This window comes from Laccaria bicolor, genomic scaffold, assembly GCF_000143565.1.
Source record: "Laccaria bicolor S238N-H82 LACBIscaffold_56 genomic scaffold, whole genome shotgun sequence".
Taxonomy (NCBI): Eukaryota; Fungi; Basidiomycota; class Agaricomycetes; order Agaricales; family Hydnangiaceae; genus Laccaria; species Laccaria bicolor.
In genome coordinates, this window is record NW_001889927.1 from 1 (window position 1) to 26,017 (window position 26,017).

At 48.9% G+C, this 26,017-nt stretch overlaps 9 protein-coding genes across 9 annotated transcripts in view; 8 read left to right on the plus strand and 1 right to left on the minus strand.

Moving 5' to 3' along the window:
• LACBIDRAFT_333814 (uncharacterized protein) lies at nt 1-1,225 on the plus strand (the record flags this gene model as incomplete). Its single annotated transcript, XM_001888491.1, has 5 exons — nt 1-80; nt 399-664; nt 748-767; nt 978-1,110; nt 1,146-1,225. 5 exons carry the CDS (start codon nt 1-3, stop codon nt 1,223-1,225), a joined length of 579 nt encoding a protein of 192 aa, XP_001888526.1.
• A 1,164-nt stretch (nt 1,226-2,389) lies between these two features.
• LACBIDRAFT_333815 (uncharacterized protein) lies at nt 2,390-3,717 on the plus strand (the record flags this gene model as incomplete). Its single annotated transcript, XM_001888492.1, has 6 exons — nt 2,390-2,495; nt 2,548-2,707; nt 2,767-3,146; nt 3,202-3,419; nt 3,465-3,519; nt 3,572-3,717. 6 exons carry the CDS (start codon nt 2,390-2,392, stop codon nt 3,715-3,717), a joined length of 1,065 nt encoding a protein of 354 aa, XP_001888527.1.
• Nucleotides 3,718-5,326: 1,609 nt separating this feature from the next.
• LACBIDRAFT_312941 (uncharacterized protein) lies at nt 5,327-6,155 on the plus strand (the record flags this gene model as incomplete). The annotated part of the gene is made up of 2 exons (XM_001888493.1): nt 5,327-5,920; nt 5,970-6,155. The coding sequence occupies 2 exons, from the start codon at nt 5,327-5,329 to the stop codon at nt 6,153-6,155; spliced, it is 780 nt and encodes a 259-aa protein (XP_001888528.1).
• A 1,135-nt stretch (nt 6,156-7,290) lies between these two features.
• LACBIDRAFT_312942 (uncharacterized protein) lies at nt 7,291-8,895 on the plus strand (the record flags this gene model as incomplete). Its single annotated transcript, XM_001888494.1, has 3 exons — nt 7,291-7,718; nt 7,772-7,906; nt 7,962-8,895. 3 exons carry the CDS (start codon nt 7,291-7,293, stop codon nt 8,893-8,895), a joined length of 1,497 nt encoding a protein of 498 aa, XP_001888529.1.
• A 3,465-nt stretch (nt 8,896-12,360) lies between these two features.
• Nucleotides 12,361-13,924, plus strand: LACBIDRAFT_312944 (uncharacterized protein; the record flags this gene model as incomplete). Its single annotated transcript, XM_001888495.1, has 4 exons — nt 12,361-12,785; nt 12,834-12,968; nt 13,023-13,809; nt 13,868-13,924. 4 exons carry the CDS (start codon nt 12,361-12,363, stop codon nt 13,922-13,924), a joined length of 1,404 nt encoding a protein of 467 aa, XP_001888530.1.
• A 1,954-nt stretch (nt 13,925-15,878) lies between these two features.
• LACBIDRAFT_333818 (uncharacterized protein) lies at nt 15,879-17,639 on the plus strand (the record flags this gene model as incomplete). The annotated part of the gene is made up of 8 exons (XM_001888496.1): nt 15,879-15,944; nt 16,172-16,241; nt 16,461-16,560; nt 16,824-16,992; nt 17,204-17,238; nt 17,292-17,397; nt 17,439-17,560; nt 17,609-17,639. 8 exons carry the CDS (start codon nt 15,879-15,881, stop codon nt 17,637-17,639), a joined length of 699 nt encoding a protein of 232 aa, XP_001888531.1.
• A 772-nt stretch (nt 17,640-18,411) lies between these two features.
• LACBIDRAFT_333819 (uncharacterized protein) lies at nt 18,412-20,675 on the plus strand (the record flags this gene model as incomplete). Its single annotated transcript, XM_001888497.1, has 6 exons — nt 18,412-19,014; nt 19,272-19,736; nt 19,764-20,027; nt 20,088-20,273; nt 20,465-20,560; nt 20,601-20,675. 6 exons carry the CDS (start codon nt 18,412-18,414, stop codon nt 20,673-20,675), a joined length of 1,689 nt encoding a protein of 562 aa, XP_001888532.1.
• A 240-nt stretch (nt 20,676-20,915) lies between these two features.
• LACBIDRAFT_240429 (uncharacterized protein) lies at nt 20,916-21,563 on the plus strand (the record flags this gene model as incomplete). The annotated part of the gene is made up of 1 exon (XM_001888498.1): nt 20,916-21,563. The coding sequence occupies one exon, from the start codon at nt 20,916-20,918 to the stop codon at nt 21,561-21,563; it is 648 nt and encodes a 215-aa protein (XP_001888533.1).
• Nucleotides 21,564-23,940: 2,377 nt separating this feature from the next.
• The window catches only part of LACBIDRAFT_333821 (uncharacterized protein), a gene marked incomplete at both ends in the record, with an annotated part of 3,577 nt that continues 1,500 nt past the window's right edge, over nt 23,941-26,017 (minus strand). The window contains 6 exons of the mRNA XM_001888536.1: nt 23,941-23,964; nt 24,083-24,175; nt 24,287-24,354; nt 24,403-24,768; nt 24,825-25,122; nt 25,471-25,928. Of these exons, the coding sequence (XP_001888571.1) occupies nt 23,941-23,964; nt 24,083-24,175; nt 24,287-24,354; nt 24,403-24,768; nt 24,825-25,122; nt 25,471-25,928 (1,307 nt within the window). The remainder of the gene's footprint in view (nt 23,965-24,082; nt 24,176-24,286; nt 24,355-24,402; nt 24,769-24,824; nt 25,123-25,470; nt 25,929-26,017) is intronic.

Sequence of the window (26,017 nt, forward strand, 5' to 3'; positions counted from 1 at the left end):
ATGACGATGACAGACGACGACGATAGACGACGACAACTGCATTACGACGATAGGAGACGACAACCACACTACGAGGAAAGGTGACGAACACACGACAATAGCATGACGATGACTGCATGCAACGACGATTACACGCAGCAACACACGGTAACACCACTAGCGGCGACGACCCACCACCACTCCCAATCAACGCCAACGATGGCCAGCGCCACACCCCACCCATGCCAACAATGGCCCACACCAACGCCAACAACGGCCCACCACCATGGCCCACCAGCACCCCCATGAACGGCGAGCACAGCTCATCACCAGCACCCACGACGGCCCACCACCCCACCAATGCTGACAATGGCCCACCACAACACCCACGAACGGCGACGACGACCCACCACGCTCAGTGACAACGGCCGAGCACCCCGTCCCACCAATGGTGAACACGGCCCCACCCACAACGACGACGACTCACCAACACCCTCCCGAACGGCTGCAACGGCCCACCAACTCCACGAGCAGATTCAATTGTGCAACGATGTCTCAGGTGATTGCGGCTCAAGTCATAATTCCGGTGTGGTTAACAAAGAAGCTGCCATCGTTTCTAGGCGTGTTGGTGACGCCAAGGATCGGGTTCAAATGGAGTTTGATGGCCGAACTGGGGATACCAACAGTGAGTTATCAGCCTAGGTACATATTAGTAGTTGTTTGATAGTTAGAACTCGCAATGCAATTTTCTATTTTCGTGATCCCCAGCATGTGCCAAAATAAGCATTGTTAGTAGATCAGGTAGCTGCTGTAGGCAGGAACTACTGAGTGCTACCTTCGAGTATGGGGGGAAACTGAGATGCTACCAAGATACTACTGGTATCTACTGCAGTACAAGGGAAGACTACTGGTGTCTACTACAATGCAAGGGAGAACTACCGAAGCAACATATGGGGGGACTTGTATACCAGGCTACTATAAATACTGTGGCTATTTAGAACTACATAATCAAGTTATTTTTCCCTGATGCGTGTCCTTCTGATGGTGCTTATGCGTTAGATCGCATGTCGACTCTCCGTTTATGTGTTTTCGTCATCTTGTGCTTCCTTTTGCGTGTTGGTATAATCCCCTGTACGTAGTAGAACGAAATCTATGACTTTTGTTAGCAGAAAACAATAGTGTGCTACTGACTGTCATGTGTGGGCGCATTCCCGTCTCCATTGAGCTTTGTAACGTTGAGGAGTAGAGTCCGAGTTCGTCGTTGTATGCTTTGATGACGCCGTGGATGGAGCAAGTGGTGTCAACAGCAAATAGCCTTATTAAGCAAGTGTTAGATCCGAAGATACTGCTATATTAAGAAGTTTCTTCACCTCGTGGTATTAACATATCTTCCACATATTTGCTGCGCATGTATGGACTTGCCTTTTGTAGAAATTTCCTCTCCAATATCTTCGACGTTTATCCACCCCAGGATATTCTTAATAATTCCGACGGAAAAAAATCGATAAAATGAGATAAAAGATTTTAAATATCTTCCAAGTAATTCCGGCAGTTTAAAGGGAGCATTATTATTAATATCTTCCGCATTTTTCCACATTATACCCAGTATATATATAAGCCAAGGCCCGCAGTGTGTACGACCCAACAAGTTTTTCCCTAAGGGATTCGATCGCACAATTAACCACGGTACTTGAATGGAACCCTGTCACGTGTATCTCCCGAGTTCAAGACTCCACTTGCGTCTTTTCGGACCACAACTCAATTCATTCTCCAGAAAACCAGATTCGTTGCTTAATGTCTGCCGATGATATTTCAAATTCAGTCACTTTCCTTCAGCCTTCCTTGGGACACTTCGTTTTCCCTTAAACTTGGTTCTTGACTTGATGTTGGGGGTCATTAATTCATTCAAGGCCGGTGGAGGAGAGGGAAGGGTCCCATTAGACCCTACACACTCCATTAAAATAACTTTCAACATCAAGGAAAGCATGCCATATATTTTTAACACAGAGTACCAGTGTGATACGCGCCGAGGACTTCTTCAATCTGTACACGGCTGGCGCTCAATTGTCACACACCACCAAGACTAACGCTGTCACATGACAAGTCCTATGTCAGGTCACACGTTCGTCACATACTTCACAGGCCATTTTTCGTTCCAACCCAACCGCGTGTTGTGCTCCATCTTCGTCGTTGAATCGTGGTAGCGTTATACTCATTACGAGATGGATCGACGCTCTGGAATGGAAGGTCGGCTTGGTGTGGGCGGTGGCATGGTCTCCGAGGAATCTCAGAGAAAGCAAGTGGCGCCTATTTTTTAATCACATTTGCACATTGACATTGTCTTCGCAGTCTGGATATTGGAGCGGATCTGGCCAGGAAACGGAGGCCTCGAGAGGCACTCCCTTACATTATGGAAGCGATCAAGGATCAGAATAATCTAGATGCTATGATTGAGCTAGCATTTCTACGTCACCGTCCTCATGCGATTCAAACCCTTGAATTAGCAGAGTCCCGAGGTAAGCCGAAAGAAAAATTGGTTCTCCATGTCGTTGTAAACCATAAGAACAGGACGAAACATCTTGAAAGAGCGTCTTGGGCCTAAATGCTTTGACGACGATGGGGAGCATGTTGGCCACTTTTGGTCGATATTAGATACCAGACCGTACATGCGTGTCATGCAAGCTTTAGTCCGCCTCTATTTTGAAGAAAAGAGATATGAGAAATCGACGTAAGTAAATTCTATCAAATTTGCTCGTCGACCTTAACATGGTATCGTCTTGATCCCAGTAATATCATGATAGAGATGCTGCGTTTCTGTCCTGGCGACAATATGGCACAAAGAACCTGGCTCGGATCGAATCTCATTCGCGTGGGCCGACTCGCGGATGCGTTATATTTCGCTCAGACTTGGTTAAGCCCGGGACCCGCGGACAGAGGCGAAGATCCTTTGAAAGGCGGCACGGATTTCAAGGCTCCTAGCCGTGATCCCATGACTGAAGCACGTGCAAAGCGCCTCGAATCTGACTGTGGTTCTCTCCTTTACACAGCCGCACTGGCATCTTTCAAGCTCTGGGGTGACAGCCTTCAAGCGCAGCAATATCTCAGAGCAGCTTCAAAGGCAAATCCGAATATTTTGATGAGAATCCTTGGACGCGTTACACGACCTGGTATGGTCCGTTTCAATTACTCTGTTATTCAAATATTGGACTCCGGAACGACCAGATGAACTCAATAATAGTCCGCGGTCCTTGAATGGTCCGGAGGATGCTCATGATTACTTATGGCTTTCGCAAGACCTTTGGATGGTTCCTGAAGTTTGGAACTGGGCAAATAGTGATCCAGGGGCCAAGGAATCTGTGTTGAAAACGTGTAGCAGAGAGGGTTGTGGCAAGAGGGAGACGAAGGCTACGGAATTCAAACTCTGCTCGGGATGCCGATTGGTTTGTTTTACAATTTAGTTCTTGTCTATTGCTGATTTCTCCAAGGCCTTCTATTGTAACTCCACCTGTCAGAAAGAGGATTGGAAAAAACACAAGCCAGGTGAAAGGAGACTTTATTTCTTTGTTTCATTTTTTTTGACAATTCTCATCAGCTTGCCGCGAACGGCAGAGCTTGAAAGCGGCATCGCGCGCCATGTTCTTGAACAAACCTATTCCGAAAGATGGTCCACTCGTGTTCAGCTCAGATTTCTCGCAATTGGGGATTACGATCGACCAAGGAAAAACCCGGCGCTCATGATATTATTTGTGTGTTCGTGCTGCGTAATTATAATTTTCATTACTCGCGTTGCTAGTTCTTTGTTGTAGTCCCATACATCCGAAACGCTCTAGATCCTATTATGACTCGCAAGCCCACCATATCTTGACTCGCTTCTTTTCGAGTCCTTCTGACCGGCATCGAAATAGACCCTTGCAGATACTTACTCATTGTCGACTCTCCCGCTAAAAAATTCGAGAAACAGAGAAAAGGAGCGTGACAGAAGCGTTTTCATTCAAGCGGTGAAGAGAGCCTTTTATTTCCAATATCTCCTCCTCCTTTGACCTCCTTGAAACAGGGCGAGGGACCTTGATGCTTATTTTGACTCGACGCAGACGTGGAAAGTTGGACGGTGTCAATATTTCGTCCAGTCTCCGCCACTCCTCTCCAGATGTGCGATACTTTACCTTGACGGGCAACTTCAATTCCTCGAGGATGTTCATTCCCACCAGCATTTTCAGTTCCCAGCTCATGTCGCTGAGGGTGGGGTTGACATTGAGGCATTTGAGGGTTGCTGAATGCTGAGGGTGTATGATTTGGCTCGTTCCGGTAGCTGGCCCTTTGGCCTTATTACAAAAGGCGTGTCAGCATAAGAGGGGCTATCTAGGTATCGGCACTGACCTTGACAGGTAAGGAAAGTAAGTTGTTTCGTCTCCTTTAAATTTTAATATCGTCTCTGACGAATTCCCTATCTCACCGTAGGGGATAAGGGACAGGTGAAGAAGGTCGCTGAAATTGAAAAAGGGAAGAGAATCGGGTCTTCTGGCCTGAAGGAGCGGGACTGCCATTCGAAAAGGAGAACTTTTTGACGCGAGGGGGGTTGTGTGGAACTTGGTTCGAAACCAAGTTCATGAGGTCATTTGTATCCTGCAGTCCACGTCTTCCAGATTCAATTGGGTGAGATTGGGACAGGACATGAAGACAGCTATCGGAATGTTGTGGCACGATTGAAGGACTAGTTTCGCCACACTGGGCAGTTGGATCAGGTGGGTCACTGCTTCCTAAAGTCGTACCGGCACATCCTTCCATGGCCTGAATCTAACTAGGGTTAAAGACCGAACTTTTGTGAGGCGTTTCAAGACGACGGGTGTGGTTTGGTCCCTGTAGTCCCCGGGCCAAGGCTTGTAGGAGAACTCTTTGATGCAATCGGCAATCTCTGGACTGTGATCTGACAAAGAAACTAGCTGTTCTATGCTAGGCGTGCCTCCAGGGCAACCTTCCAGGCTTGAGAAGGCGCCCACATGTATGGCGAAGAATAGGTGCTTCCGACTGCAAAAATTCATGAATCCGCAGGTTAAAGCGCATGTCTTCAGTGCGGTGGTGTCGTTTTGTAAGGCCAGATCATCCACGATCGCTTCGATTAAATCTGATGGCAGAGTCGAGCGCGTCATCAATATTGAGGCCTTTGAGGCCTGAGGCGTATGTCGTAGGCGAAGGCTTGAGATTCAAGCTTACAAGGCCTGAAACGCCCTCCCAATGCTTCAACTTCTGGAATGAAGTACCCACTTGAACGTGCTTCGGAAAATAGTTCTTCAGCTTGACTTGGAATTGATTGTAGCTCTAGGTGACCGCAGGCGAGTTAACGTTTGAGATGGGTCTAGAAAACAGAAGAAATCTATCATCTTATCGGCCCTCGAGTCGGGCCGGGCCGACTCCCGAGACACCTAAAGGTGTAATCCGAGTCGCCTGGGCCCTGTTTGTTCAACGCTTGAAGATGTTGGCGATTTCCCAGCGCCTCAGCGCCTCCTCTTCTCAAACCCTTAACGCAAATTGGATACCACGGCAATGTAGGGCTGTATCCAACTCACCATATGGCCGCACGCACGTCTGGAAACGTCGGCCACCAGTGTTACCGGACCCAATGGTGCCCAAGTTTCCACAGAAAGTCATTCGGTCTGACGGAACATCATTTACGCACTGGACGACGTCACCAAGTTCGTTAGTTCGTTTGACACGCGATACAACGAACAATCCCATCTATAACACGGGGAGAGATGGTGACAGGTCAGTGGAGGAGGAAACCAGGTTGAAGAGGTTCAACAGGAAGTTTGAGGAGTTTGGTGCGGACTTAGAGGATGTAACTTGGATGGATGACTTGAAACCGGATAGCATGCAGGCGCGGCCAGCGGAGGCCAAATCGGAGGAGACCAAAGCAAAAAATAGCCGACGTCCGGAGGTCTACATCGTAAGTACCCTGTCCTTTGTCGTAAAATACACTCTAACCATTCTACCAGACGGATGACATGGGGAAGCTTTGCAGATGCACGAAATGGCGCACTTCTGTCCTACATCACTTGTCATTATTGCCGTTGCATAATTCACCTGGCACATCAAAGGCAAAGCCAATCGGCCTTGCATATGTTAGCTGCTTATTCTCAGCGCCCGTCCTGCCACGTCGCCCTTCTGATAATTATCGTTAGCATCCGACCAACAACGAAAGTTATTGGCACGACATGAACAGATTCCGGGATTACTTGGCTTGATTTCAGCGTGAAGTCCTTTCTTTGGGCGCATAAACGGTCAGGGTGAGGAGTATTGTTCGGCCAGAAGACCGGCTTCCTTCCACTGTTTACGCATGTCCGCGGGCTCTTTAGGAGGCCCCCGAAAGTCCCCTTGGAGGCTGGTTCCCAAAATCGGGCATTTTTGGGTTTTCTGTCCATCCCATTTCCGGCGAAACCTGTCCAAATTGCACCTGGCCTTCGCCAACTTTTCGAAAATTTGTCCGGACTCTGGGAACAGGCCTTTTGCAGGTGTGTCCGCCGTCCGGTGTATGTATGTAATATCCGTAGATGATTTTACGAAACCACAGTGCTACAACCTTCCAAAAGTCCCCTTCATCATGGTTTGAACTTGCTTTGAACCCAGGACTTCTCAAGACGCACCATCGTATGATCTCACAATTATACCCCTAGCCTATGCATCAGTACCTGTCCATTTGCGATTTGGCTTCACATCGAGCTACGAAGACCTGTCCAGACTCTGGAACCGGCTATTTTGCTCGCGAGGTCCAATTCCTGTCCGAATGGCACCCGGCCTAACGGCCCTCTTTCGAAAAATTCTGTCCGGAATAGAAACCAGCCTCCAAGGGGACTTTCGGGGGGCCTTCTTTAGGTTGGCTGGACGGCAACGTGTCAGAGCGAGGCACAAAACTTCTGGAGAGACTTTCCGCTTCGCCCATCCCATCAAATACCGCCTCAAACTGACCTAATGTAGTACCACAAGCAACGTATAATTTACACTCCTCAGGTCAGATTCAAGTCAAGTGGGCTGCGGAACTGCCACCACTGGCAGCTGTTACAAACATTGGGTAACAACAAAAGAAATTAAGCTATCAAAAGCCAATGGATGGCCTTCGATATTCTCCTCCCTCGGGTTCGTCCGATCGATGGTGCCTCTGAGAAGTATCCGGCGTCTAGCTGCATGTATAAAAGGCTCAGACGCTATCCATGGATTCTCTGGGCGCTTGTCTCGCTTTCCAGGCTCCCACATCGATTCCAACGGCACATCGAGGCTGAATCGCGAGACAGTCCATCCTATCATACCTACATTTAAACAATGTCGCTCTCTGAGCCGTCGCTTCCACTCTTTGACCAGCAACAATCAATCTACCTGGAAGATCTCGAGACCACCCTCCTAATAGCCCAGCTCGCTCGTCAGGATCTCGACGAAGTCACTCAATCTCGCAAGGGCAAAGGTCGAGCTGACGCCCCACGCTCCGATGAGGAGTTAGCGTTTCAATACCAGAGGGGGCAACTGAGTGACTGGCTCGCATTTCTGGAGGATGCTAAGCTGGCAAAGAGTATCGGCAGCGCTATTGAAACTGACCAAAACATTTTACAAGCCTTTTCTATCGTGGAACAGGCAGCGGCGGATGACCATCGTGCAGCCGACCTGCTGTCAAGTGGACGTACCTTACCCAAGCCTACCGCCGCACAAAAGCAGCTCGAAGATTCCAACTTCTTTGTCGACCCTCTCTCTTCTCAGTACTCTCTATCATTACCTTTGCTGGACTTTTTGCTGACGCCAATCCTTCCAGAGATGCGATGGCAACAAGCCCAACTCCAGGCAAAGGAAAAGCCGCGGCTGAGAGGCGAACCGCTACCACAGCAGCCACCTCCAAATATGCTTCCAAGGCATTGTCTGCGGGGCCCAGTGTTGACGGATACAAACGGTAATTTATTCTCTCGCCCATTGGCTTCGAACCTCATATGTTTTCTGGCCTCTAGAATTTCCTGTACGATTTGTGGGGAACAGGTCAGAGTGCGGGACAGCTTACACACACCCTGCGACCACTTCTACTGCAGAGGTTGTGTCGTAGATCTCGTTGAAACTTTCACTCGCGACGAATCCCTGTACCCCTTACGATGTTGCCAACAACCCATCCCACCCGAGAACATCATGACCTTTGTATCCTCCCGGCTACAAATTCTTTTCACCGCCAAATCCAGGGAGTTTGGCACCCCTTCACAAAGACGAATTTACTGTGCCGTACCAACCTGCTCTGCCTTCCTTGGGTCCTCCGAGGGCGTCCCAGCAGCATCGACATTTCCTTGTCCAAAATGTCGCGGTCTCACTTGTGTTTATTGTAAACAACCTGGCCACCCAAACGAGGCATGTAAAGAGGACCCGGCCGCACAGTTAACTCAAGAGTTGCGGGCGTTGGCCTCAAGTGAGCATTGGCAAACTTGCCCCGGATGCAATGCTATCGTAGAGCTGGAACAAGGGTGTTACCATATGACCTGCCGATGCCGCACTGAGTTCTGCTATCTCTGCGCCGTTCGGTGGAAAGAGTGTCCCTGTGTACAATGGGACGAGGGGCGTCTATTGGCCGCGGCTAGGCGTCAAGCCCGAAACGAGCTCGGCGCTAGGTTTCCAGCGGTCCAGCCTGCGGTATTTGAACGGAGGGTCGAGGAAAGAAGGCGGGAACTTCGAGACAACCATGACTGTGTCAGGCATAACTGGCAGTTCCGACAGGGTGGAGGTCGTTGTGAAGGGTGTTCCTTCACACTTCGTGACTATCTGCTGATATGGTACCCGCTTTTCGGCTTTATATTGCGGCTAACCATTCCACCTACTTTCAGATTTGCACAAATTGTTCTCTTCTTGTATGTGTTCGGTGTTCACGCAACCGCTTCTAGAACTGGCGTACGCCGCCGTTAATTTTTTGGCACCATTCTTTCGGCATCATGCGCAGCGTTGTCAACTTATCTGCACGCTTTTTTTGGTATAGCAAGTCACCACCTGGGGGAAAGTTGGAAGGGGCGGTGATGGTATTGTAAATACGTATGTAGAGCGTTGATTTGCAGGGTGTTGAACACCGACAGCTGGTATTTTTTAAACGAGTATAGTAAGATGATCTGTTCATGCCTCTTTTTAAACAAGGAGAAAGCTCCCACTGGGTGCGTTTCTTGAAGGAAGAGTTGCCTCTGGGCATCTCTGAACGAGCTGTGCAGAAGACCAGCAGTACGAAGCTGTTTTTCTGGACACGATGATGCATAAGCGAGCCTGAGGCTGCCTCTGAGATATCTGGCATTCATGTTCCTATATTTCGCCGTTCATAGTACGTACATGAGCGTTTCCATGAAGAAAATTTCGGGGTCGCGAACCTTTTTGGGACTATGCAAATCCGTGTCGCTGGTTTATCCTGAGTGCTTTGAATTTCTCTATCGAGCTCGAGAAGTGCATATGTACCTTGATCTCTGTTAGTATATCAGTAAGTCCGAATGCGATGAACAAAACCGATCTTGACAAAATCACGTACATACGATTGCGACTCGACGGTTGGATTCGAAATTTTATTTCTTCATCCATTTGCTCTACGCTCCATACCTATGCCATAAATCGATGTGGTTACGGTCAGATTTGAGGTACTTAAGTAAAAGCTGTTTTGTTGCGAGGGATATGGAGGACAAATAAATGTTCTTCTGTCTAGGATGAGATAGATGTATATATTCTACATTCTAAGGCAACAACGCCTCGATCTAATTTGCTGAGTCTGATTACACTACTTGTGCATTATTCAAAAACTTGGATAGGCGTGTGTGGTCCATTCCCGGATGTATAAAAGCGTATCATACTGTCTATCGCTGTTGGAATCGGTTTTCTGGTTTGCTAGCATCCAGATCAACGTGTAGGTCTGTAAGACCATCGGAATACGATGGTTGTTGCCTTTTCATATATTGTCGAATATGAAGCAGGACCCTACTCGTCAAAAGTGTATGGAGTACGCGTTCCACACTTGACTTGATCAGTTAGTATTTTGCACGTAGAGGCAGCCTGAGAACGTAAACGTACGAGAAAATAACCGCAACATACTCTGGCTGCAGAAATTTAGTGGTTAGTTTGATTCTCCCACAAAGAAACAATGTATAGGCTTACAGAGAGCGCGCACACGACTACGACGTTGACTATTGAAAGGGCTATTGCTCCTTTAGCATACAATGAATGCGTCGTGCCAATCCAAGCACACGATGCGATTTCCGCTGGTGGGAAAGCAACCGAGAAACTCTGGATATGGCTTTGCACTAACTTAACATGAGGTGTCGGTTGCGGTGAGATGACAGTTAAAATATGACAGATTGTGGACACACATTGCAGGCCGCGAAGGAAGAAATTCGTCACATATATCTCCGCCCCAGTCATGAGCGTAAACAGGGATAACAGAAAGACACCCAGACGTAGATCTCGTTCCCATACTGCCCATGCGCGCAGGGTCAAAATTACTAGGAACAGCCACCATTAGGCACGTCGGATAGTATAAAATGAGGAGAATTCGCACCTTCAGACAAAATAAAGCCAAAAATCATCAACCCTATGATACGATGAGCCAAACAACCACGTTTTGAAGAGAGTGCGTACAGCTGGCAGGTCTGTCCGACCGTTCCAAGCCGTTCCATAAGTACACTGGCAATCGACATTTATGTCGCACCTCGTGTCCATCCAGGAATAATTGATTCGAGTGCAGGGTCAGCACTGTCTCCTTAGAAAATGACCGGAAAGAAGGAGTTCTTGTACAAATTAAAGGTGGGAAGACGGAGCCTGAGGTAGAATCTCAATTGCGGGTTGTCGCGGTCTCGGCAATTCTGTAGTTGTGCGTATGTAAGTGCCGGACGCTTGCTGGGCGTAAACAGTGAGTTTCCTCGCCTTGTGCTTCGCCCCCTCCTGAGACAGTTGCTCGATGTATTTAATGTATGTCCGCGACGCAAATGGCGAGGAGTGGCCGCGATGTGTGCGAATACCTTTTTGTGTGTCGCACGAACAGGGCTCCCACCGGCAGATTCCTGACAGAAACACCCTCTGATAATGGACACGGCCCACGGGAGACATAATCATTGTCCAATATTACTTACCTCGAACTGCATCGAAGTGGTGTCATTCCCGAATCGAATCGAAGTTACCTCGAAGTCACTTCGCTTCGACGGCAACACTATTCGTACGCTTCATGAAATCCCCTTGGGTAAAACTCGTTTGATGGCTGATCCATGTTTTCAAAAGGCCTTTCACGAGAAACATTGCCCAATATTACCAATTAGAATATCTTGAGAAAGTCCGACACTTTTCCTTTTCAGGAGCATTCTGATTATATTTAAAAATGTTCATCTTGGGAAAGGCATAGGATTTTTAAAAATCCGGGCCACTGAGAACTTTGCTTTGCCTTTTCTCAGCTGGTAAAGGGTGAACAAAAGCTTAAATATCCAAAGCCTTTTCAAGTTTGTGATATGGTAGTAAAAGTAAGACCTTTGAGAAAAATTAAGAGGAAAGCCGAAGCAAAGGAATCCTTTGTTTTCAGGCGCGATGCGGAATTGATACAAGGGGCGGGAAAGAATGAGAACGGACTCTTTGTTCGGACGATGCCGCACAAAAGGCAAGGTGTGGGGGATCCGTTCAACTATTCCTTGGATTTTACGAGCGGGGATATTCAAAAATTTCGACTGACTTTCTTTGTTGTGGAAAGGGAAAATTTTGATTACAAGAAAGACTATTACCCTGCGTAATTATTATCCTGTCCTCACAATGTTCCAGCCCAGAAAAAGTATCGGACTTGCTCTGGCTATCCCGCTCTGGGATATTGCGCTATGTTTCTCGTGTTTGCTTTCCATGGGATCTGAGAGGAAGTTGTCGTACTAGTACTATACAATTCGCATGCGGTTATTGTGGGAGCCGGTTGCGGAAAAAAAGCCTGACGTGACATTGGAGTGACAATGAACTTGTTGACCAACACGACTCCGACAAGTCTGCCGTTCCAGCCCAAAGTGCGAGTAAGTGCTCACTGTTGTGATTGGGTTGGTCTACGTTTAATTCCCTCATCCTCCCAGAGTAGCCTTACAATAGTGTTGGAAAAACCAAGCCTAAATACGATGTGTAAGTGTTACATAAAACTTCATGAAGGGAAACGTTGACTTGAATTACTCTTTTCAAGCAACCAATAATAGATGGGCTCCGATATAATCTCGATCGATTGTTCAGGCAAAAGGCGACCGTGGGTACCTATCCAATCAATCTTCACAGTACTCGGCGCTAGATTCATTGGGCAGTTGTCTCGCTTTCCAGTCTCCCACACCGCTCGTACAAACGTCCTGGAGCTGATACGCGAGACAACACACCCTGAACGAACTTGGAGCTACGATGTCGTCGGGTTCTTCTCTTTCACTCTTTGATCAAGAACAATCCGTCTACGAAGCCGACCTCGAAACCACGCTCTTAATAGCCCAGCTTGCACAGCAAGACCTCGAAGAACTCACCTCTGCGTGTAAAGGTAAAGGCCGGGCTGACAAGCCGCGCTCGGACCATGAGATAGCCCTTGAAATTCAGAATGAACAACTGAATGAGTGGCGCACGTTTCTGGAGGACGCTAAACTGGCAAGAAGCATCGGCGCTGCTCTTCAGACGGATCAGAATACTTTGAATGCTTTTTCCATTGTGGAGCAAGCAGCTGCGGAAGACCATCGGGTCGCGGAGATTCTGTCGCAGGGCGGTGATTTGCCTGAGCCCACCCCGACGCAGAAATTGCTTGAGGATCCAGCGCTTTTTGTTGAACCTCCACCTCCCCAGTATGTATAATCTTGTTGTTAGTCTTACGCTTATTTTAGTGTTTCCAGCACTGTAGGAGCGTCGCCAAACCAAGTCGACAGGCAAGATAGCACACATAAAGGGATAGGTGAAGCGGTGATCAACCCGTCAACGAACATCTCCCGAACCTCAACTGCTGGCCCCAGTATTGATCGGCACAAAAGGTCGAGGATTTTTTTCATACTCTACTTCATCTTCACGCTCATGCTTCTTCTCAGGGTTGCCTGCACGGTCTGTAACGACTACATCCGCCTTCAAGAGTGCTTGCACACATCCTGCGATCACTACTACTGCAGAGATTGTGTTATTTCCTTGGTCGAAGCTTTTACACGGGACGAATCCCTTTTTCCGCTCCGATGCTGTCAACAACCCATTCCACCCGAACAAGCCTCCACCTTCCTCAATGCTCGTCTCCGTTCTCTCTTCGAAGCCAAGCTACGTGAGTTCGGCACGCCCGCGCAAACTCGCGTTTACTGCGTCCTCCCAACCTGCTCCGCCTTCCTCGGATCATCAGAGGCCGTTGCAGCATTCACCGCCATCCGTTGCCCGCAATGCCAAAGCCTGACGTGCTCTTCATGCAGGCAAGCCGGGCATGACGCAGGAGACTGTAGCGAGAACGCCGCAGTCAAAGAGCTCAAGGCACTCGCACTAGCCGAGCACTGGCAGACTTGCCCAGGGTGCCATGCGATCGTTGAACTGCAGCACGGGTGCTACCACATGACGTGCAGGTGCCACACGCAGTTCTGTTACCTCTGCGCTGCGCCGTGGAAGAACTGCGGATGCGATCAGTGGGATGATCAGAGGTTGGTGGTCGCGGCTGAGCGGAGGGTGGAGAATGAGGTGGGGGCGGCTGTCAGGGTAGAGCAACCGCTCGTGTTCCAGGAGCTGGTGCAGGAGAGGGCTCGGACGTTGCAGGTGAATCATGATTGTGTCATGCATTCTTGGAAGAGCCGTCATGGAGGAACATGTGAGGAATGTCAACAGTATCTTCCCCTCTTTTTGAAGGTATGTTGCGTCCTCGCTTGACGCTGGATAGTTACTGATTTTGCCCCCGATATTCTAGATCTGTAGGAACTGTTCTCTTTCTGTATGCAGACGTTGCGCCTTAAATCGTCTCTAAAGCATAACGCTTGTCAGGGAAAGCAGGTGCTAGCTATAGATTATCACAAAGTCCAGACTGTATATAAAAAACAAGGAGCACGCGTACTAATTAGTGGGCATAAACGAGAGGGGTTGCGGGTATGAAAGTCCAGAAGCTCCATTCCCAATTGAACCGTCTGAATTCGACGCAGTCGGTTGTCCATCAAGTCGAAGCGTTGACGTTCCCGAATGACGTTCTTGCATAAGAGATCATCAACATGATGTTTCGGGGAGAATAACCTACCTAATTACAAACAAGTGCGTGTAGATAAAAATGACAGCGATGAAATAGATACATCATAATCGAAAGCATTGGTTCAGAAACCGACAAGAAAACCACCAAACTTTGCATGCAGGCGAGGGAGGAGGACTTCATGCACGAAGTACATGGGACCGCATAAGCGAGACGAGTTTAGGGGAAGGACCACGTCGTTCATGTTCTTCGCAGATCTGATAACGTTATCAGCTGGACTGGAGAGAAGGTGGTCACTTGCAAGGGCAAAGGTGGGGGCGAGACGTCGCCAAGAAAAGGTGGGCTGCGCAGAAGCGCGTGATCGGAGTTCTTTCAAGGCCTTTGGCGATGTCCGTTTTCAAGTCAACCTTGGGGCTCGAAGATCGGAGCGAGAGGGACAGCATCCCATCATCGTCGCCCCCCACATCCATGCCCATTGCCCAAGTCCACGTCAAAATTCAAATCGAAAGTCGTCCGATTTACAGGCGCTTATCAAGTCCAGGTCATCTTCGAGAGGGAAAACGAGAATACAGAAGAACTAATCGTCCGTTTCGAAGATGCAGTCTGCAGGGATGCTCAAGCGTGGAGGTGGCCTGCAAGATGAGGTTGAGGTAGGTGGTACGCGGGAGTGGAAGGATTATGTGGAGGTTCGGAAGAGTGGCGAGAGGTGGCATTTAGCTGGAACAGGAAGAGGAAGAGGCAGACGAGGAACGGACGACCGTTGGGATAGGTGGTGGTGGGTATATCGGCACCGAAGCTTCTTCTGTTTTGTCATTCGCCAGCAGGAGGTAAGGCGGGGAGAGTAGGGGAGTGGAAGATGGTGAAAGAGGGCGTGGTTTGGAGTAGTGGATTGTGTAACGGGGGACGAACACTGATTCGGGACATGAGGGGTTTTGTGTGGTGAGGAGGGGACAGGGGAAGGTGAGAATTCTCTGGTAGTCCATTCTCGCCTTCACAGGTTTCGTAGAACAGCTCTTCTCTGCGGGAATTGAACCAAGCAGGAGGGAGTGTGAACTCGTTGTTTGACGTTGATGGCATTGGCGGCGAAGTTCCGAATCGCAAAAATGGACTGAATTTTGAAGATGAGACGGACGAGATGGGAAAGGCGCAAGAACGGAGTAAAGAGGAAGTTGGGCCATCTGTAGGAAACATCTATGAATGCGAGTCAGGGGACGGCTCCGTTGGTGAACGATCGGCAACTTGGACTGCGGAGAGACGGATGTCGTTTTGAGTGAAGATGTCGTGGTCGGGTTCGAAGCAAAGGTGGGACCAACCCTTCCGATGGCATCGTCATCCCATCGCAAGTACCTATATGCGCGCAGAACCACCTAAACTGCATACATCTTCCACACATTCTTTTTCCCCTCCTCTCTTGCAGTTTCCAAACCCATGAACTCGGTCGTCCAGGTTTAATTGCGGTATGGCATGAGAGACATATTTCCCTTGAAGCTGGCCGTTGCGGTTTCATATAGGTTCGATAGACGTGAGGGAAGGTTGATGTTTAGGAGGGTTCGAAGCTCCAAGGGATGCTGATAGAGGACGTTTAATGGACCCACATCTGTCAAGAGAGGGGTGGATGAGGTAAGAAGGGAAAGGGAAGAGGGTAGGAGTACCTAAATGCTAGCGGATCGGAGGATAAGTATACACGAATCTGTGCTAGTGGTGTGGGTTCGTTAGAACTGGGAAAAGGGCAGCAAAAGAAATGGAACGAACCTTTGATGACTCTTTTCCCCTCGAAGTCCGCTGCACATCGTCCTCCGCCTCATGGGTACGTATCGTTTGAGTTGCCGTCCGAACACCGTTTGTTGCTCGTCGAAAAGTTGTCCTAGTAGTGATCGAGCCCTTCCATATTTCGACAGTTACGGCGCAGGGGCGTGTAGGTCATGGCTTCTTAGGGGGTGGGTCAGAGACGGAGGACAGACCGAGATGCAAAGGGGACGTACGTGTCGTTTCTACGGCGTTGGCGTGCTGGTATTTGGCATCGTGACTATGTAGCTCAGCCAGCTCTCCTTGCCCGAGTTCTGGCAGTGGTATGTAGAGCTGACTGATGAGGTAATTGAACGGGGTTAGTACTCGTCGGTATGAACCAAACTCAAGTACTCACCCAAACAGAGCCAAGACGCAATCCTACACTAAGCACCTCCCCTCCGTCTTCTCTTCAGTCAATCCCGAGTCGAATGTCTGGGTTTCTGGACAGGCGCCTCGCACTAGGTGTTCCTCGGCTCCAGATGGTGTTGAAATTTCTCCCCCTCCCATTTTCGGCTGTTTTTTGTGAGTTTGGAAGCAAGATCTGTCTGGGGTGGCGTTGGTGTTGGTTTGGGCGACGAGTGCTTGAATATGATTGGCGCGGATCTCAAGCAAGTACGCCGCTGTACGCAGTCACAGTAAGAAATAGTCTAAAAGAGGTCGCGAAGCCACAGCTGGCAAGTCACTTGGTAAGACCAAAGTAACATGCACGCAGCACGGCGAGGACAACCACTTGATAACACAAGCGAGCAGTGGATAGCGTTGAGGGCAAGCTGTGTGAACGGCAGCGTGACTGGCGATTGGAACGTCACACATATGTTACTGTAACATTCCCTTTTCGTCCAACGCCGACGCGACTTAAATCAGGGGCGCGTCCTTGTCGGAATTAAACGCCATTTAGCATTCCATGTGTGGGAAGTGAGGTCGCTATGCGAAGCTGTGGAACTTGGCGCCTAAAATCATTCCTAAACCCTCACAACATGAACTTCAATGAGCAGGCGCAAACTGGGAACTTCTTGGATCAAATGGAAGGAGACTTACCAGGACAAGCGAATGTGAACGATGGGTATGTATGTCATCACCAACGTGCGGAGCCATCATCGCTAACCCGGACAATTTGAACGTCAGGCCATCAATTTTTCTAGGGGCTTCAAGGCCCGTTATCTCTGGTGGGGAGTTCAATAGTGTTGGAGGCGACTATACTAGTAATCGCATCACTAACAACATTTGTAAGACTTTTATCTTCGGATTTACGTTTCTTATTCAAGAACTGGTCCTTAGATCAAGTTGTGCGACGGCGTAGGGACAATCGGCCGGTGAGTAGTAAAGAACAACACTTGTTCAGCTAAAGGCTTAGACATTTATTCAGCCATCTACTCTCCATCGAGGCCAGCGGAATCCCAGGAGAGGTACGACTATCAACATCTGTAAGACATAATTACATTTCTTATTCACGAACCGGTACTTCGATCCAGGTGTGCAATGGCATAGAGACAATCGACACGAATTCATTCAGTCACCTACTAGCCATCGAGGCCAGCGGAATCCCAGGAGAGGTACAACACCAAGTACGAATGCATACTTCATCACAACATTGTCATCTAACTTCACCGGTCAGATCATATCGTTTCTCGAGACGTGAGTCGAAAAATATGTGACGCTGTCGCTATGTTTACGCCCCCTCAGTTATCGGATGAGGAAGGCGACGAGTGTATAGAGGAGAGCAGTAGTGCAATTTATGAGCGCCAAATGAAGAAACACATTTTTTTTTTTGGTTTTTTTAAATTATATACGCGGCGATGCCGGCAAGTGCGGCAGCGTACAGTCCGCGCTAGTCCGCATTAGGAAAGTATCCTTTTAGCGGGCCGCATCCTTGTCTATGACGACATACAGAGTTACTCGTTCCCATTCTATTTCCTGTCATTTTTCGTCTCCAGGCCAGTATAACAATCATAGATAGTGATAAAACAAAGTCATTAGCATAGGAATAGCCTAGAATCACGTGTAAATATATGACCATCACCACCACTCATGGTCAGCGAACTATTATCTATAATCACTACGTGTTGACGCGACTTGGACGTCCGTTGCGACCTTATGATACTCAGAAACTCACGATGCTGTACCCATGCCAAAACGATAGACCTGCGCGTCCCGATATATGCCCTTCAACAAGTCGGCAGTCAAGAATTTCTTGCCCATTCTTCCCAATCCCTCTCCACCAATAGCTCTGTACTATTGCCTCCAATCTGTACTCCCCAGGTAAGCAAGGCGATCCCGATTTGAAATATTCACATGCGCACCACCATCTTCTTCTCGTTATGTAACCAAATAATGGAACTCGCCATCTTCTTCGACAATAACCGAATGTGAACGAACCGTCGACAGCGTCCAGCACCTTCTTTTCGCCACAACATTCTTTAAATCGTCGTTTTGCCCATTTATTTATTGGCGAAGACGACCCTCATAATCATACCCAAACACATCCCATGGTGTTTCTCCGAAGTAATCTCTCAAGGCGGGATGCCGTCCTTGTCCTGTTCGGAGCATGTTTCATGCACATCTCGTCCTTCCTCTTCCCAAGTCAACAAGTGACAGGCCAGTCAATAGCCACGGTGGTCATCAACAAGCCAGCTTTGGCGGCGTCGGTTGCTCCTCATGCAAATGCACATACGGAGACGCAAACGCCTACTGGAATCGCATCAGAACAAATCGCCGCAGCCTATCCTTCTTCACCAACGCATATACCCCAATCCGATGCCCTCCTGCCAACCACCGTACTCGCACATGCACCAGGATGGACGCTATTCCAGAATCTCTACATGTCGAACGGGACATTATTCCTCATCATACACAACTCGTCATACACCCCTTCGACAAGCGACACATACGGCACCACGAAGGTCGACGGCTTGTTCCCCGAGATCAGGATGATGACCAGCACGGGGCTCATGGCGCTCAACACTCCAGATAACATTGCGCAGAGGGAACCTACAGAATGGGAGATGCGCTTTTTAAGCGTACTTGAGGCGGCGGGGATGTGGGGTAAAGAGGGCGAGGAAAAGAGAGTTTGGACGGTTGACGGGAATACGGTGAGTTCCTTGTTGGCGTCAAATTAGCCTTTTTGACAATGCCTTTCCTTTTGATCCATCAGCTGCTCTTCAACGACCCACCCCAATTCCTGCGACACTACTACCACTTCGTTGCCGAACTCTTCCTCGGCGTTCAAGCATTCTGGCACGGCTTCTTCTCCCCACCCACATCCCATCACCCCAAGTCTTCTTCAATCCACCCCACACCTCCGCCAATACATCGCGCCATATTCATACACTCGGACGCGGATGGATAGCGAGACGACCCTGGGTTTAATTCATATTTCCTTCAAGCGGCCTTTCCGTCTCTTACAGTAGAACACCAGGAAGACTGGGATGATCGAGTGACCAGTGCTAGCATTGAGTCGCCTTTCACCAGCAAGGCGAGGGCATGGCACTTCCCCTTGGCACTTTTGGCAGACCGAAGCGCAGCGCATCGTGGTGTGATGTGTGGGAGTCGGACGCAGAGGACTGCGGCGGAGGCTTGGGACTATATGCGTGTCCGCGGGACGTTGAGAGGGATTCAGGTTGGTGGGTGGTGGAATCCTGTGAGGGAGGCGATCTGGCGATTTGCGGGTGTGAAGCTTGGGAATTTGTCTGTTGTGTTGCCTTTGAATGAGGGGAACGGCATGGAAGTGGTGAAGGGGTCGCAGATGGGAGATCATGCTCGTTTCGTCGGAGCGGAGGCGGAGAATGAGAAGATGTTGCCCATGCCGGAAAAGGTCGTCATCACTTATATTTCGTGACAGAGTGCACATAAGAGGAGGTTATTGAAGGAGGATCATGAGGCGCTCGTCAAAGAGCTGAAGGCGTTAGTTGCGCGAAAGAATGCGGAGAGGGAGGCTGGTGGTGGAGAGAAGGAGTTGGTCAAGGGTGGGGGAGTCGATCGCAAGTGGGCTCCGTTGGCATCGGCGAGCACGTCTTCCCAACAGCAGCCAGAGTGGAAACTCCAAGTCCTCGAAGCGGAACATATGACCAAGGACGAACAAGTCCGCGCTGCTTCTCGGACGACTGTAACAGCCTTTTTTTTCCGTTTTCAAGTCCTCAGGCCTCAATAACAATGTCCTAAACAGATCCTCCTAGGCGTACACGGCAACGGCCTAACCCACCTCGTCTTCATGCCGCCCACCCGCATCTCCGCCGTGATTGAGATATTCTGCCCTCCCGGGTTCGCACATGACTATCAGTGGACGACGCGGGCATTGGGGATGACGTATTTTGGGGTGTGGAATGATACATATTTTACGCGGGAGCCAGAGGTGAGGCATCCGGAGTGTTTTCAGGGGGATGGGATTTTGGTTCAGGCGGGGGTTGTGGTAAAGATTGTTGAGGGAAGGGTTCCGGGGGAGGTTTGATTGAGAGTGAGCCGTCTGGCATCCACCAACATCGAAACCTCTTTCTTCTTTTTCATTCCTTCTTCGTTTGTTTGAATTTCTGGTTGTTGGAGTAGAGGTCCGGTCGTCTGCCCTTTGTATATCATGTTCTTTGGATGGCGTCACTATCACTTTTGACGATCATGGAAAAAGTCGCGCCAAATTTGCGCAATGTGTGCACCCTTGTTTGGCAGGACACGTCGAAGAAAACAGTGTTCCATTATTTCCATTGAAAAGCCTCCGACTCTTCACGACTCCTTCTCAACTATCGGCATCGGTAGGCTGTAAAAGCCTTCTGAAGAAATTCAGTTTTTTTTTGTTATGGCAACAATTTTCTCTCGCCCGGTCTCACCCACTTTGAAACCGATATATTTTTGCTTGTCTCTCCTTTCACTAGAAACATGGCTCACATTTCAGACGAAACGTTCTCGTTTAACGAACAATGCTCTTTGAAATTACTTTGAAGAAAGTCGTGGGCAAGCTCTGGGGACGTCACCTTCATGCGAAGAAACGGTTCGTTCCCGGTTCATGTGTTGTTCGGGACAATTGACCAACACCAGGATCCGGAATTTGCATAGAACGGTCGAATGCATTAGTTGCTTTGACGAAGTGACCCTCAACAAGGTCCTCCGTGCTCCATGCAAGCACAATTACTGCTCCTCCTGCCTTGCGGTCCTCGTCAACCAATCCATCAAAGACGAGTCGTGTTTCCCTGTGCGATGCTGCAAGAAAAGAGTCCCCACCACGCGAATACTCAAACACCTCGAAGATCAAGACATCAAGCGCAATCTATCAGCCAAGATGCGCGAGTACGCAACACTGCAAAGTCAGCGACTCTATTGTCCCACGAAGAGCTGCACCACGTTCCTCGGAGCCGCCTCGTCCTTTAGATTTCAATCTGTCCGGTGTCCCGCGTGTCACAAGGCGACGTGCAAATGGTGCCGGCGTCCAATGCACAAAGGGAGCCCTTGCGCCGAGGATGAAGCTACCCAAGAGCTTAGGCGGACTGCGAAATTGGAAGGGTGGCAGACGTGTCCGGGGTGCAAGGCAGTGGTGCAGAGGTTGTCGGGGTGTAACAGCATTGTGTGTCGATGTGGCGTCGATTTTTGCTATTTGTGTGGGATGAAGATGTCGAATTGTCGGCATGGACAGTGTTTGCGTGTCAATGCAAGATAGTAGGGAGTGTTTTTTTTTTTTTTTTTGATAAATGTCTGAGCACGGTACTTACATTCCATTTCCTGCCTCGACTCACAACGAACTATAGTTCTACTTATAGCGGTAGATTTGCCAACCCCCCCATTGGCTTGCGTCTCCGAGCCTTCAGAAAAAAATATATTAACAGTTGGACCCTAACGCTATTTATCACAGCGAACATCGCACCTCTCGACGCATCATGTCTCGACACTTCCCTCCTCGTCTAGCTGAGTTGGCGAATGGATGCTAGTGGTAAGTGCATGGTTTCACGGCATCAATTGAGGAGATCTTGTGTGCCCCAAGTCGAGGTCTTCTGCATTCATGTGATCCCTCCGTAGCTTGTCGGCACAATCAAGAAGGCAAATGTATGTCATCAGAAATGTTGGCGCTCGCAAGCGTGCGGGATTTGTCGCCCACGCAGCATCTGGAGAAGACTGATCGAATGATAAGGGTAGCATAGAGACGAGGAAATGACGAAGCGGGTGAGGTTGCAAACGTGTTCGAATTGTAAGGCGGTGATTTGAAGGGTGTGAGTGTAATGATATGCCAGCGGTCACTGTGTGCAAGGTGAAATTTGGTTAATTATGTGCGTGGTCCGTTGATGACGAATTTTGTGTGAAGCTGCGCACCGCGCTCATCTATGATTATCAACGGATGCACATAGCAGGTATACAGCCGGTCCAATAGAGAATTGTGGAGTAAAAGAAGGCCTTGAGAATTGGGGGGAATGGAAGCGGAAAGCAAAAACTTTTGAAGGAATACATACCAAAATGGCAACAAACAGATGTAAATTTGGCGACTTCATCTCAGTCTGTTGCGATGAAAGGGCAGAAAAATGTACGCGAACCACCCGGATACCGCAACGAGAACTAAAAGGTCCTGACAGAACATTGTGAACTGGCCAACCTGAAGGAGCGGTGACTCGGAGCGTAAACTGGCCCTAGGCGAACTTGACAAACTTCAATTCAAGTTCGACTCGGACAAAGTAAATCGGCAGCGTCATCTCCGTGCGCCTCCTATCGACAGCGTCAATCTGGTACCATAGTTAGGTCGGAAGGCGCAAAGAGGTGGTGCGATGGGTGACAAAACAACAGCACCTTGAGGACTCTGCACCTCAATTTGCTCTCGCCAGAAGGCTCAAAGCGATTCCATCATCGTACAGTAACCAAGTTGTCAAGACCTTGAATGGAATATATGGCTATAATTATAACCGCGGGAGCCGACTGGAAGATGTCCACATCGTACGGATCCTTACCAATCTCGAACAAAATTGGTGCAACGACGGATGCCCGTGGCGAGGAGAGACGGGACAAAGGAGACCAAGCATGTGAGGTCATGAGAGAACTTGAATGTGTATGCTATAAAATGAGCCGTATCGATTTTGTGAGTTCCCCCAACAACAAATCCGCCACTACTTACTCAGTTATCAAGTTCAAACCTGTTCGTCATGTGATTCTCCATCACCACCGCCACCCTTGCACTTTTGTTCTACGCAGGGGCCGCGATGGCGCAGGATGTGGGCGAGTCGTGCCCCGCTGATCAGGCTGGTATGTGCAACATCGTCTGTGGTCCAATTCTCTGTTTCTCAATTTGGCGGCGTTCACAGGCGATGTCGGCTGCGCGAACACAGCCAGCGTTAATGGCGGCAATGCATACATCTTTATTTGCAATGGGGAAGAATTCGTCTTGTTCGCTGATTGCGCTAGTCCATTTGGATGCAAGACCGAGGGCCCGAAGAACGCGGTCTGTATTTGAACAACAGGTTGGTCTTTATTTGCTTTGCAGACATTGGATATGGTAACAACGAATGTGTGTAGTATGGTGAAATTGTAGGTACTAGGACTTGGAATATTTGTACATGTACTACATCAGGAAATTCCACAATCCACGGACCACGATGTGATAGTTTTCCATTCGTAGATCGAGCCACTGGTTAAGTATGCTAGTAACATGCGACAAATAATGCCTTACATCTTTTGTGTTGCCGTAGCTGTGTAGCCGTCTCGTTCATGCGCCACGCGAATTTATCTCAAGTTCCTGTCAGATTTTCTTATTTGTTTTTTGCCTTGTCAGGTTGGACTCTCACCCATTCGTCCTCGCCCCTTCCTGCTTATAAAATTTATATAACACTCTCCGACGAGGCAACTTGGGAGGAGCGCGCGGTCGCGCTACGCGATATTGACTGCATTCCACGTCTTGTGCCCTGACCCCAAGGAATATGTTGAGTCACATTTCGGTGCATAGTATGTAGAGGAGTAATTACTAGGACTCAGGCTTTTCTTGAGTAATAGGCAACACATTGTTACTCTTTTACCTCACAGGCACCATTTTCCTTTCTTTCCAAGATCAGCTTCAAAACCTAACCCAGGCTAATTTCAAGAGACTGGAATATACATCGAAAGAAGAAGAACACGCATTGCAAGGAAGTCTCAGGATAAAGTCACACAATCTACGGGCTACATTGACAAGCGAATTAATCAGTAGTCAAGGTAGGAACTCACCTGAGTAAACAACTGCAGAAAAATGACATGTAAGAACGTCCCACCCTCAAACCAAAGGATGACAGGAGGAACATACAAGCTTTCTTTCCAAAACTATTTATTCCGACATAGCAAGAGACATCTATCGCAGAAAGATCAGTAAAAGCAAAAATCTCAAAGACCGACAGAAATACCACGGGTAGTGCCGTATGGCTTATTACTGACAACTCCGTCTGTTTGAAGGATCTCTCCAGCCGCCACTGAATGCCACGCGGCATCATGACTCGCGCCGGCTAAACAACATCAGAGGCAACACGGTATTCCTTACAATTCTCACTCACCCCAATTTCTACTGGCTGTAAGACGTTTCGAAAAGGAAGGATGAGTCCCCGGTGCCGTCGTTTTATCAGAACCGTTCCGTGCATATGTGAACACTATCGGCTGTCCCTCCTTTGAGCCTGGACAATTGTCAGTGAGAAGGGAAATGACATCGCCATCGTTCAAGGTAACCTCTCCATCCTCGTTTTCAAGCAACTGAACATCGTGACCCAAGACCCCTTCTACATGAATGAGACGATCTTTCAAGGAAGCGACTGTGTGAGGTGGCGGAATGGTAAATATGTCAATGCGACCCAAAGAAGAGTCGCTCTCGTCAAACGACGTTTTCGAGACAACTTCGCCATCATCGTCGTAAAGTCGGTAATACACTGGTGAGCGTCAGAGTTTAAAAAACATTTTTTAGAACAAAACCACAAAGGCGCACCATAACGTTGTTCAATCTTCTGTGCAGGCAATTCATTCGAGCCCGCATTACTCGCAGACTTTGGTCTCTTCTCAGCGGCGCCCTTATCAACAACGAAAACTACAGGGTCAACCTCAGATGATCCTGACCCGGAGTTTCCTCTGGGTGTAATACGAGCAGAATCGTCCACAGGCTTCGTTCCTGACAGCGACAGATACAAAGCGCTCTTTTCTGGGCCTTCCACGCCCTCAATCTTGCAGACGTCATCAGCAAGATAGCACATTGTTTGGCGGCGCTTGTGAGGTTTGGCGCGTTTGAGCTGCTTGCCAAACACGAAAAAATCTGCCAACCCTCCCAAGTTCAATCCCAACCCAGGCCAAATTTTGACGACTACCCCGATTCAGCCAAAACCTCAAATCAAGGTAAATTTCTACAAGCTAAAGGAGTTATTACAATGGTAGTGTTAGAAGCAAATCTCGTGAGAATGATGATCTGCATATTTGTTAACGTAGTAAGATTCAAATGCATCAAGTGAATAAGAAAAGTGAAAGTCGAAGGGGAGAACATCCCGCCCGAAAACAGGTAAAAGATGTGCACTACGGAGGAAAGTGTCCAGGTGGAGAATGGAGACGACACGCTGACCATTTCGGTATGTCTCAGGTCGTACCTTCCACATCCCTGTTTCCGGATCGGGTGACGCGCCCACACGTTTGAACCAATCAACGAGCGCACACGGATACGTCTTCCCATCATACTCGAATGAAAAGAGAAGTTTCACGCGGACCACGCTCATCCCCTTCATGCCCGGCTTGTCTTGGTCCTCAACAACTAATGCACAATCGCGCCGTGGGCCGTGCTTGCGCCAAGATGGAGTGGACCGTATACGCTCGGTTCGCATGCCCCGGATGCCTGACTCGTCGCTTGGTGCATAGAAGGTGGCAACGGCAGAGTGGAAGACAGAGACCCTGCCTGTTGGATATGGGCATTGCTGAATGGGTATGTCGGCTGATGAGGTGCCGTCATCTGTGTGGAGTTGGTCATAGAGGAAACGTCGGGTAAGTTCAACAAGTGGAGGGCAGCCGATGTGGTTGGCCAACTCAGCGAGGCGGCGTGGATAAGCTCGTACTAGAAAGTATGGATTAGTGACAGCAAAGTAGTAGAGATTGAAAAAAAACTTACTTCGGGTTCTTGCCAGTGCAACATTCCCAGTCACG